General features: G+C 45.9%; 1 protein-coding gene across 1 annotated transcript in view; it reads left to right on the forward strand.

The window, feature by feature from the left end:
• The window catches only part of HELLS (helicase, lymphoid specific), a 56,827-nt gene that overhangs the window by 35,817 nt on the left and 7,521 nt on the right, over positions 1-13,489 (forward strand). The window contains exons 20-21 of the mRNA XM_060240987.1: positions 356-446; positions 873-949. Of these exons, the coding sequence (XP_060096970.1) occupies positions 356-446; positions 873-949 (168 nt within the window). The remainder of the gene's footprint in view (positions 1-355; positions 447-872; positions 950-13,489) is intronic.

Raw genomic sequence — 13,489 nt, forward strand, 5'->3', positions numbered from 1 at the left:
AGAAGTTTTTGCTGAATTTGGAGCGTCTAGGGAAAGAAAACAATTCTTTGTTGGAGGGGGGTGTAATTTAGTAAAAAGCCCTCTTGATGCCAGGCCGAAGGGAAGACACCTTTGTCCACAGGACCTTGTCACACAAGATTTTGCACGACAAATGCTTCTCTTTGAGGCTTCCTCGTGCCAGGCTTGTGCTTTGGAGGCCAGAGCAAAAAGTGCTGCAGATGCTGCTTTCTGGTCCTTGTCTGTGTTTTTGATTTCCGGGGAGAGCGCTGAGAGAAGACACAACTTTAGTCAACCAAGGGCATTAAAGAAACTAATGTAGAACATGGCAGGATGGTCCCTCTTGTCTGTCTTCCAGATCAATTTAAAGGGGGCAGACTTGGTGCGAACAAGAGCTGCTTAGATCCCCAGGAACTGATGGAGCTGCTGCAATCCAGGGACTACGACAGGTCAGTTCCCCTCTGGCTGGAAGAAGAGCATCCTTGGTTTGGCTTCTTGGCACAGGAAACATATTATTTGGGGCAGGGGGAGCTGCAAGAAGGTTAATTGCTGAGCAGAAAGGTTAAAACGGATAAAAGGAAGTCCTTCTTCACCCAAAGGGTGATTAACATGTGGAATTCACTGCCACAGGAGGTGGTGGCGGCCACAAGTATAGCCACCTTCAAGAGGGGTTTAGATAAAAATATGGAGCACAGGTCCATCAGTGGCTATTAGCCACAGTGTGTATGTGTATATAAAATTTTTTGCCACTGTGTGGCACAGTGTGTTGGACTTGATGGGCCGTTGGCCTGATCCAACATGGCTTCTCTTATGTTCTTATTCTGAGGACTGATTTTCATGTTTGTACTTTAAATGTGTGTTCTTCATGCCATCAGGGAAGTTAAAGGATCCAGAGAGAAAGTTATATCTGACCAAGATCTAGAGCTACTGCTGGATAGAAGTGACCTTCTTGGTAAGTCCAGATTATGTTTCCTGTGAGCATTGAGTGGCTCTCTAGCAGCGCATTTGAAGTGTGAAACTCCATGTATAGAGGGAGAGCTCAACTCCTTTATTTTGTCCAAGAAAAGATGCCCGGGGGGGGGGTCTGAGTGTCACCTTAGAGCAAGGAGGGGTAAGCCATGACCTCGTTAACATTCATTTGGAAACAACCTGGTAACAAAGCCCTCCTGCAGCTCTTCAAAGTGTTCAAAATCTGTGTAGGGTATCCATTTTAATTTATTAGATTTCATTGTTCATTCTTAGCAAGTCATAGGAATGCCTTTGGTGATATCAGAATCTTTTCCAGCTTTAGCAAAAATCTGCATTTTCAGTGTGGAACTTCCAACCCAGTCTGCACTCTCACAATGATAAGTAGCAGCAGGATTCTGTGACAACATCCTGCCCTTGATGTGGCTGGTCATCTGTTTTGCAAGTTGCCCTCCCCAAGGTAGCTGTTGCTTAAGAATATAGCATAGTTAAAGGAATTATAGCAGAAATTCTTTAAGATGGTTTTAATTTTATCCTGTGGCTTATGATTCTTCACTGAAACCAGGGCTTTTTGAGCAGGAATGCAGTTCTGGCTGGCTTGGCACCAGGGTGTGTGGCCTAATATGCAAATGAGTTCCTCCTGGGCTTTTCCCAGAAAAAGCACTGTGTGAAACAATGGTGACATCAGGGGGTGTGTACTAATATGCAAATAAGTTCCTGCTGAGCTTTTTCTACCGAAAAAGCCATGACTCAAACAGATGACTGGACAAATGTAGCTTTCTAGATTTTTGTGATTATACTGTATAGCTTCAATGTAAAATTTTAAGGTTTTTAGGTTTTTAAATGCTTGATTTTAAATGTAATAACTTGTTCCGATTTTATTGTTTTATTGTTTGTTGTAAGCCGCCCTGAGCCACTTGTGGGAAGGGCGGGATATAAGTTACGGAATAAATAAAATAAATAAATAAATTTAATTCTGTTCAGTCTACTGAATAAGATCTGCCTCAATTCTAACCCCTATAACACTATCTTTGCTATTTTAATTTAACCCCCAGTTTCAAAAGCTGTCTCGGGTCCTTGTCTAATAATTATAGCCTGGCATAAAAAAGTGTCTCCAAAGGGGGGTGGGGCGTCGCTCTAAGATGGCAGACCTGCTTTGAGTTAGCTCTGCTCTCTTTGCCTCCTTACCACTAAAAAAACCGCTATGGACAACAACAAAAGTCACAAACAATGAAGAAAAGTACCCGGAAGATGCCTAAACCATCAAAAAATCCAGTTAAGTCAGTTGAAAACTTTTTTCCTTCCCTAACTTCTAAACTTACCGCGGGAGATACAGGGCTGTTAACACCAGCTAACATGGCGCCCGTTACTAACTCTTCCCAAATGGAAAATGATGCTGACAATAATGAAAGCCCAATAACAAAGGAAAATCTGTTCGTTTTCAAAGAGGAGCTATGTAAGTTCTTTACAAGCTCAATGACAAGCTTGCTCCAACCAGTTAATATAAAACTGGACTCATTAACAGCTGATTTAAAGGAAACTTCTAAAGTGGCAGAAAATGCCACCGAAATGCTTTACTCTGCACAAGATGAAATAAAATCACTGCAGCAGTTTGAAACGAGGGCGACAGAAAAAATCATGATGCTGGAAAATCGCTGGAGAGAAAGAAACCTCAAAATTAGGGGGGTAGAGGAGGGCGCGGAAGATAATACTACCCTAACCAAACTGGTGGTGGAATGGCTAAACAAATCTATGAAAAATGATGACATTTCGTTAAATAACATATCCAAACATAAATAGACTGGGATCGAAAGCATTGGGGAGAAACAGACCAAGGGACATCCTCGTGCAATTTAGTTCCCTGGAGGTCCGGGATGCTATACTCCAAGAGGCACGAAGAGCCAACTTCAAATTTAAAGGGGAAAAAATCCTTTTTCTTATGGACCTTTCTCCAGAGGCTCTTAAAAAAAGAAGACAACTTAGAGTGGTGTCCATGAAGCTATTTGAAAAGAAGATTAAGTTCTGCTGGAGTCCAGCCTCCGACATGATTTTCAAAAATGGCGCACTTTTCCAGGCGTCTGATGGCATTACGGGGAGGGCTTTGCTAGCAGCCATGAACATCGCAGTCACCCAAGAAGAAGAGGAACACCTGCTTTTGGCTGATAAAGACATGACCTGACTGTGTGTTGTTTTCAATACTGAGCATTAATCTCTTTTGTTATTTCGTCCTGGTTTAGCGTCTGTTTTATGCGAGACTCTGATCGGCTGTCCTGAGTTCGCTCCAGCAGCGGCCATGAACTTCAACAGGAAGCTGAAGCAAAAAGAGCCGAAAGCCAATTCCTGATATTGGAAGCAGACGCCAGGCTTATAAATTCTGCAATTAAGCCCTTTTACTACTTGTTCATTATTTTAAGTTTAGGTTCACTGGGACACGTTACCCTTTGCACCCAGTGCTGAAGAGTTAGTCTACTTTCGTCCCGTGAAATAACACGTTACTCTTTGCACCCAGGGCTGAAGAGCTAGACTATTTCTGTCCCATGTTATTGCGGCTTTTTGTCCACCAGCATTACTAATTTTGTAGGACTTGTACTGCGGTTTTTTCTTTTCTTTTCTTTTTGGATTTGAAGGGTAGCACTTATAGTTGGAAAAAACTTTCTTACTGAGCTAGGGGGTTATTGATTACAAACCAATAGTGAGAGACCAACAAGTCTATAAGTTAGTTTTTATTATTTTCCTGTGGTCTTTAATGCATGCCTCTATATAATAAGAGTTGTTATCTTGTTATGAAAACTACTTAGCTCAGTTAATGTATTCCGTTTAACCTGAAATACCAATTCATTAGAAATGTTAGTATTTAAGGATATAAAAATTGATTTGTTGAATAGATATTAATTAATTAAACAAGATTTAGACTTAGGAAATATCATTGTTGTTGAACTTGGAATTAATGAATTTTGGCAGAGTAAGCACTTTATTGAGAAGATATAGTTTAGGAAAGGCAAGGGAAATTTTAGTTAAAAATATTAAGGTAGTCTTCCAAACAAAACAGTTAATGAATTCTATATAATCTTCTTCGTGGTCTCTGTGCAGTCCCACACATGGGTTTTTCCGCTGGAACGAACCCGACCTCGGAGAATTCAAAGCTAGCCTTAGGAGTTATTTTTGGCACGCACTTCCTCCCGCCCTGGGGAGCAGGCATCCACTGCGCATGCCTGGAGCGGGGGGAAGGCGCTCCACCCACCAGTTTCTTTCCGACGGCCGACCGGGATAGTCCTTCCTCGTTGCGTCTCCTCTCAACTTGCCTCCTCAACTGTTTTTTTCCTCCGCTACCGCTAACGTTCTTTCTTCGTTTTTCTGCTCCGTTTACTTCTGTCTGGTATAGTATAAAAAAAAAAAAAGAGTTCTTTATATATTCTCCTTTTCCCTCTATCTCTTCCCTTTTCCTCCTTCCCCCCCCTTCCCCCCCGGGCGTATGGAAGGAAAAGAAGTTAAAATCACTTTTAAAAAGTGCATCCGTTGTGGGACTAAGATCCCCTCCTCAGACGGCCACGCTTTGTGCTTGATTTGCCTGGGCGAAACCCACAGGATTGACGCTTGTGCTCACTGTGCCCAGTTCGGCAAACAAGCTAGAAAGAACTGCGCCGCTAGACTGAACAGTCACCTACTGACCCAATCTCTGCGTCCGGCTATGTCTCAATCTTCTGATCCTCAGAAGTCACCACCTTCCCTCACACCTCAGAGGGTCGGTACGGTCCAGGCAGCTTCTGTGGCTCTGACTCCCAGGAAGCTTAAGCCCTCAAAACACCCGAAGAAGCACCACGATTCCAAGAAAAAACATGGTGAATCGACGGGTAAAGAGAAATCTTCGCCACACCAGTCGGCTTCGGATGCGAAAGCCGCCTTAGCGGTCTCTTCACTCCGAGTGCTCACGGCTCCAACGCCGCCTCCAGTCCTGACTCCGGTAGATGCTATCGAATCCGAGGTCATACGAATTGGCTCTCGTTCGCCTTCGATACAGGAATTCCTGCCGGAGGACCTCTTGGCGAAGGAACCTACCCAGCCATCTTCACAGCTTCTACAGCAACAGCAACTGCAACAGCAACAACTTCTACAGCAACAGCAACTGCAAAAACAGCTCGACCTTGATTCCTTCCGGGACGTTACTGTCCCTCGTACCTACAAGGACGCTATGGTGTCTCCCCTCCGCTTCGACTCTCCACGCCATCGAGACCACGCACCCGATAGGCGTCACGGAAGATCACTCTCTAGGGACAGACATCTTGCGTCCCCCAGAATGAAGCACCGGTACCAGACATCCCCATACTGGGAGAAGACCACACGATACCGTGAGCGATCCTTCAGTAGAGACGAAGGGAGTCGGTACCATAGCAGATCACGCTCTCCATCTCGTTGCTCCTACCCGCGCTATACGCCGTCAAGATCCCCTTCTATAGAATCTTACCGCACCCGTAGGCACCGTGACCCACGGCACCAGGATGTGGAACATCGAGAACGGTACCACGACCGGTATCAACGACACGACTCGACTAGGTACCAACAACAGGACCCGGCACGGTACCAGCAGCAGAAAGACTTGGGCCGGTACCAACCACAGGATTCAGCACGGTACCAACAACAGCACAGCCCAGCACGGTACCAACAACAGCAAAGTCCAGCACGGTACCAACAACAGCAAAGTCCAGCACGGTACCAATGCCATCTGTCATCTCGTTCTGAACATGCGGTATCGCCTCGCCATCGGGTTCCAGTCTCTCCTACACCGTCAACATCCAAGCAAACTAAACCGCCCTTACCACCGGATCCAGAGGATCCACGGGACGAAGACGAGTCAGACCTTGAGGCTTCAGACTCTTCACAGTCCTTATCTCAGCCGGCCTCCCCAGCCTCTGACATAGTCAAGCCTGCAGATCTCTCTCCCTCAGAAGGGGCCAAGTCCTATTTGGACCTCATAACCGACATGGCCACAGCTTTGAACATTAAGTTAACCACCGACCTTCCTAAAGTTACCGACGTCGTCCACGATTTGATCAATGCAGACCTACCTGCTACTTCATCATTACCCATGCTTCCAGTCCATCTAGAGGCCCTAAAGGAGGCTTGGGATAAGCCAGCCTCTATACCACCAACGTCCAAACGTGTCGAGTCACTGTACAAAATTCACGCCCCGGAGTCAAAATTTTTGTTTAATCATCCAGCACCTAACTCTATGATTGTGCATTCGTCGTCAAAAACTAAGCAAACACGCCACCCTGTACCACCAGAGAAAGAGGGGCGTAAACTGGATACACTGGGGAGAAAACTTTATTCAATCTCCACAGCATCAGTAAAAATTAATAATTACATGGCTCATTTTGCGGCATATGCACACAACATTGCAGCACAGCTCACCACTCTGGTACCATCGCTACCTGAAACATCACAACGACAGGCCACCAAACTGCTAAGAGAGCTCAATCGTCTTAGCAAGCAACAAATCAACACTGTTCGCCACTCAGTTGGATGCACATCCAGATCAATGGCGACCGCAATAGCTCTCAGGAGACACGCCTGGCTTCGCTCGTCTTCCTTACAACAGGACATTAAGTATAAAATAGAAGATCTCCCATTTGATGGGCAGGGCCTGTTTAATGCCACCACGGATGACATCCTTACCACCGTGGATGACAGTAGGAAAAGAGCAAAACGACTGGGGGTAACCCAACAGCAACCTCAAGGTAACAGGCAGAGACCTTGGAAAACCCCCTTTTACAAGCGCACTAGATCTCCAAAGCAATCTGATTACTGGAGAAGGAGGGCACCCCCTGCAAAGCAGCCCTTTCAACAACGCCAAAGACCGCAAGCTCCAAAAAAGACCACTCCAAACAGTCTCTTTGACTTCACCCCCTCCACTCCCAGACTCCTTCCCTTCCTACCGACGTGGCAGTCCATAACAACGGACTCTTGGGTACTGCAAATTGTAAAGAAGGGTTACTTCATAGAGTTCACCTCACAACCAAAGAACTCGCACTTCCTTGTAACCCCCCCCTCACAGGCTCTACAAGACGAAATCAACATCCTTCTGGCCAAACAGGCCATAGAGCCAATCCCCTCCCAATACCATCGCACGGGGTTTTACTCCCGGTACTTTCTGGTACCGAAGAGAGACAGGGGCCAGCGCCCAATCCTGGACTTACGCAGACTGAACAAATACATACGTCCCACAAAATTCCGCATGATTACCCTACAGTCCACACTGCCACTCATTCCCAAGGACGCGTGGATGGCACTGATAGACCTGCAGGACGCGTACTTCCACATTACCATCAACAGCTGCCACAGAAGATTCCTGAGGTTTGCCATAGGGGATGCCCACTACCAATTCAGGGCACTTCCCTTCGGCCTATCAACCGCCCCAAGGGTCTTCACAAAATGTATGGCAGTGGTAGCAGCATTCCTCCGTCAGCGGGGCATAGCCCTTTACCCCTATATAGACGATTGGTTGATGGTGGGAATCTCGGAAGAGCAGCTCAAGGAGCACATTCAAATAACACTTCACCTCCTCGCTACTCTAGGGTTGCAGGTCAACCACCAAAAATCTCAACTCTCCCCCTCGCAGACAATACAATTCATCGGGGCATATCTATCCACCACAGACCATATGGCATACTTACCCATAGACAGGGTTACAAATATCCAAACCCTGGCCAACAATATAATCTCCCATCCGACACAAACAGCTCTCGTGTTTCAGCGCATGCTGGGTCTGATGGCAGCAACAACCGCCGTTCTCTCATATGCTCGGCTCCACATGCGGCCTCTACAACTGTGGTTTGTCAGGACCTTTCACCCACAGAGGCAATCACAACGGACGCTACTTTCAGTTCCCAACCACATTCTGCCGTCCTTACAGTGGTGGACAAGCCAGCACAATCTTCTACAAGGAATGCCATTCCTGAAACAATCACCTTCAACTGTTGTCACCACAGATGCATTGAGGTGGGGGTGGGGAGCTCACCTCGATTCTCTGATGGTCCAAGGTCAGTGGACAGCGAACGAAAAGCTCCTGCATATCAACTGTCTCGAGCTCCTTGCTGTTCACAGGTCACTGAAATCCTTCCTGCCATCTCTGCACGGTCGCCACATACAAATAACATCGGACAATGTGGCGACTGTGTTTTATATCAATCGGCAAGGAGGGACTGCGTCCTCCCGTCTCTGCAAGATGGCACTACGCTTGTGGCATTGGAGCATCGCTCACAAAATCCATCTGACTGCAGTGCACTTACCAGGGGTGCAGAATACGCAAGCAGATACTCTGAGCAGGATGACAATAAACGATCACGAATGGCCAATCAACAGGAAGTATCTCCTCCCTGTCTTCACTGTGTTTGGTGCCCCAACCATAGATGTCTTTGCGTCCCCGGACAACGCTCAATGCGACATTTTCTACATGAGAGGCCCCCCATCCTCCCTGTCACCAGGGGATGCGTTCCTACAAACGTGGAACGGCCCACTTCATTTCCTTTTCCCACCGATTCCGCTCATAACAAGGACAATTCAGAAGTTGCAGTTGGACCACACGAACTGTATCTTGATCACTCCTTGGTGGCCGCGCCAGGTGTGGTTTACCACTCTGCTCCTCCTATCGAACAGGACTTATCACTGCTTCCCACAGGTGCAAGATCTTCTGTCACAACAGAAGGGCAGGGTCCTACACCACAATCCTTCAGTCCTCAAATTAACAGCTTGGAAGATCAGTTTTTAGGTTTTCCTGACGATGTCAGACACATCCTTTTAAACGCCAGGAAGCCTTCTACTAGGAAATCCTACACAGCTAAATGGAAACGCTTTACTCAATATGCCAAGCGCAATAATTTCCACCCTGCGTCCTCCTCCATCTCGCAGATCCTTACTTACACCGTCTCTCTTTCGGAATCTGGCCTCACTTACTCCTCACTCAAGGTGCATCTGGTAGCCATCTCCGCCTTCCACCAGAGCATAGAGGGCCGTACAGTATTCGCACATCCTGTTACAAAATCTTTCTTGAAGGGAATTCTCCACCTTAAACCTCCGACTAGGCAACTCTGCCCTACATGGAGTCTATCTGTCGTGCTCAGTCAATTGATGAAGCCCCCCTTCGAACCAATGGCGTCTATCCCCTTGCACCTTTTATCGTGGAAAACAGCCCTGCTAGTTGCACTCACCTCAGCTAAAAGGGCCAGTGACATTTGCGCTTTTCGATCTGATCCGCCCTACACTGTCTTTCATCACGACAGAGTGGTTCTGAGGCCGGACCCAAATTTCTTACCTAAAGTGGTGTCACCCTTCCACCTCCAAAGTGTAACCACTTTACCATCTTTTTTCCAACACCCCTCGGATTCGGGACAGAAATCCCTCCATAACCTCGATGTGCGTCGAGCCCTTGCCTTCTATCTGGACAGGACTGCTGCATTCCGCAAAGATACCGCATTGTTTGTTTCCTACGGAACCCACAAGAAGGGACAGAAACTCTCTATACAGAGACTGTCTAAGGGGCTGGTTGAGGCTATATCACTTTGTTACAAGTTAGCTAAACAACCAGTTCCAGAACCTCTAAGGGGACACTCTACTAGGGCACTAGCCACATCCTCCGCCTTTGCGAGGGGCATACCCGTTGAAGACATCTGTGCAGCAGCAGTATGGTCTTCATCGTCCACCTTTGCCACGCATTATGCCATGGACATTCATGCAAGGCGAGATTCTTCCTTCGGGCAAGCCGTACTCCGCTCCATTTTCAACTGAGATGCCATGCTCTCCAATGGTGAGTGGGAGTACCTTTACTCATCTGTTATGTATAACCTAACTTCTGAAATTTCTCTTTCAGAAACAGCACCCACCTCCGTGCAGGTTAGCTCATCAGTCACCCATGTGTGGGACTGCACAGAGACCACGAAGAAGATAAACAGGTTGCTTACCTGTAACTTATGATCTTCGAGTGGTCATCTGTGCAGTCACACACGCCCACCCATCAGTCCCCGCTGCTGTTTCTGCGATTCTACATCCCTTAGACTATATTGCACTTAACAGCGGCTGGAAAGAAACTGGTGGGTGGAGCGCCTTCCCCCCGCTCCAGGCATGCGCAGTGGATGCCTGCTCCCCAGGGCGGGAGGAAGTGCGCGCCAAAAATAACGCCTAAGGCTAGCTTTGAATTCTCCGAGGTCGGGTTCGTTCCAGCGGAAAAACCCATGTGTGTGACTGCACAGATGACCACTCGAAGATCATAAGTTACAGGTAAGCAACCTGTTTTTTTAGTTGTTATTTATTTCTTTGGTTATAAAATGATCATATATTCTTATTTCATGGATAGTGAGTATTACATGACTGTTGGAGTTGTAAGTAAACTACTCAACTGTGCTAAGTAACACCAACAATGTAATTGAGATATGATCTCTACATTCATTTTTTACAAGGTTTTTTCAACTTAAATTTGTTTGCATATTAGACTGTTTGGTAATATACCTTAAAATCCTTTATGTATCACTTTACATTTACCTCTAATGCATAAAGTTCGGCAAACAAATAGCAGAAACAAAGTAGTTAAGTCATTTAAATGTAATACCCATTCCTCTATTTTAATTTAATGAATTTGTATAAGTCTAATTGTCGTTCATAGATTTTCTTAAACAGTAAAGGAGGAAAGAGGAGCACACATTTTAAAATCTTAACATTTGCTAAAGTGCCCTCCACCTAAGTTAGAATAAAAGTAATTTTGTTGATATACTCTCAGTTCTTTTGTGAGAGCTTTATGCTTAAAGGCTCTCTTAACCCTCTCTACAGGCAGAGGTGTGGAATTGAATCCCACTAGTTGAGGATTTTGTACATATACAAATAGTTTTTAAAGTTTAAAGCTTTTATCTTGTACTTTAGTGAATCTATACATAAAGGCTGTCCTGTTGAGTTATATAGAAGAAAGTTGAAGCAGTATTGTGCACAAAATGTCTAAACACATAAAAATAGTCTCATGGAATTGCAGAGGCTTAGGTAATTGTATCAAGGTCAAAAGAATTTCAAACCTTATGTATAAAGAGAAAGTAAACGTTTTATGTTTGCAAGAAACTCAAGAGATTCCATTTTAAAATCCAAATGGTTCTCACAAAGCTTCCAAGCACCAGGCTCATCCAAGGCAAGAGGAGTTGCCATTCTGGTCTCAAAAACTATCCCCTTTCATTGTAAAAACACTTTAGTTGATCCTCATGGTAGATTTCTGTTTATCAAAGGTGGTCTTGATGGATTGGCATTTATTTATTATATAGACTTATATATATATATATATATATAGACTTATATCCCGCCCTTCTCACCGAAGTGGCTCAGGGCGGCTTACAACATTGTAATTCACATAAATTCAGCTTAAAAACATTTACATAGTAAAATTAAAACCATAGTTAATAAAACTTGACAAGAGCGTCAATTTATGCCCTAAACAATAATCAAATAGAGTTCCTAGAAACTGTTTTCTTAAAACTAAATAAGTTTAAACAGGGAGAAGTAGTGATTGGGGGAGACCTTAACCTAATAGATGATCCTAAGTTAGATAAAACATACAAGAACAAATTTGAAGTGAAAGGGGTGCCTGCCACGTCCAAATTACAATCCCTTTTCTTAAGATATAACCTAAAAGATGTTTGGAGAGTACTGAATCCAGGTGTAAAGCAATACTCTTTTTTCTCACCAGTACATAACAATTATTCTCGTATTGATTACATACTCATGTCTAATGACTTACGACAACACACAACTGAGTCTGATATTGGATCTCACTCACTGTCAGACCACTCAATCATATCAGCTTCAGTTGATATGTATAACACAGAGGACATTGGCCACTCATGGTCTTTAAATTCTTTATTACTACATGATCAAAGTTTTTGTGATACGGCTATGAAACAGATTGAGGAATATTTTCATTTTAATAATAATAATAATAATAATAATAATAATAATAATTTATTTTTATATCCCGCCCTCCCCGCCAGGCGGGCTCAGGGCGGCTAACAGACATGGGGTCCCATGATTCACATTAAACAATAAACAATATAACAGGCATGGGAGTCCCATGATTCACATAAAGCATAGCAATTTAAACATTAATTACAAATAAGTTATTTAAAATACATAAAACATATAAAATAGGTGCTAAAATAATATAGTCCTGATGTATATGAGATGGCTAAATATCTGTTCGTTCATTATCAGGTTCTGTCTCAAATACCACAAGATGTCTCAAATGCCAACTGAAAAAGAAATGTTTTGCAAGCCCTGCGGAATTGGTTCAGGTCCCGCAGGGCTCGCACCATCTCTGGAAGGTCATTCCACCAGCGAGGGGCTATCACCAAGAAGGCCTGCTCCCTAGTGGCCTTCAGCCTAACTTCTTTTGGCCCAGGGATTGTTAATAAATTCTGGGAACCAGACCTCAGTGCTCTCCGGGGTACATATGGGGAGAGGCGGTCCTTTAGGTAGGCAGGTCCTCGGCCATATAGGGCTTTAAAGGTAATAACCAGCACCTTATAGCGAACACGGTAGACAACCGGCAGCCAGTGCAGGTTGCGCAGCCCAGGCCATGCAGGCTCCCACCGTGGTAGTCCCTCCAACAGCCTGGCCGCCGCGTTCTGGACTACCTGGAGTCTCCGTGTTTGGTACAAGGGCAGCCCCATGTAGAGGGCATTGCAGTAGTCTAACCTCGAAGTGACCGTTGCGTGGATCACAGTTGCTAGGTCGACGCGCTCCAGGAAGGGAGCCAGCTGCCTCGCCCTCTTAAGATGGAAGAAGGCGGATCTAGCAGTGGCAGCTACTTGGGCCTCCATTGATAGGGAGGACTCCAGTAGCACTCCCAGGCTCTTGACTTTGCGCACCGGTACCAGTGGCGCTCCGTCAAAGGCCGGTAAAGTAATCTCCCCTCCCGGTCCTCCGCGGCCCACACAAAGGACCTCAGTCTTCGCCGGATTCAACTTCAGCCCGCTCAGCCTGAGCCAGTCAGCCACGGCTTGTAGTGCCCGGTCCAAATTTGCTGGGACATCACCAGCCCGGTCGCCCATCAATAGATAGAGCTGAGTGTCATCTGCATATTGATGGCAACCCAGCCCATACCTCCGTGCAATCTGGGCAAGGGGGCGCATAAAGATGTTAAACAGCATCGGGGAGAGGACTGCTCCCTGAGGCACTCCGCAATCGAGTGGGTACCTCTGGGACAGTTCCCCCCCAATTGCCACCCTTTGTCCCCGACCCTCAAGAAAGGAGGAGAGCCACTGTAAGGCTAGCCCCCGAATTCCTGCGTCGGCGAGGCGGCGGGTCAGCAGCCGGTGGTCGACCATATCGAACGCCGCCGATAGGTCTAACAACAGCAATACTGCCGAGCCGCCTCGATCCAGTTGCCGTCGGAGGTCATCCATGAGGGCGACCAGGACTGTTTCTGTCCCATGGCCCGGGCGGAAGCCGGACTGGCATGGGTCTAGGACGGAAGCGTCCTCCAGAAATTCCTGTAACTGCA

This window comes from Heteronotia binoei, chromosome 6 (assembly GCF_032191835.1).
Source record: "Heteronotia binoei isolate CCM8104 ecotype False Entrance Well chromosome 6, APGP_CSIRO_Hbin_v1, whole genome shotgun sequence".
NCBI classification, from domain to species: domain Eukaryota; kingdom Metazoa; phylum Chordata; class Lepidosauria; order Squamata; family Gekkonidae; genus Heteronotia; species Heteronotia binoei.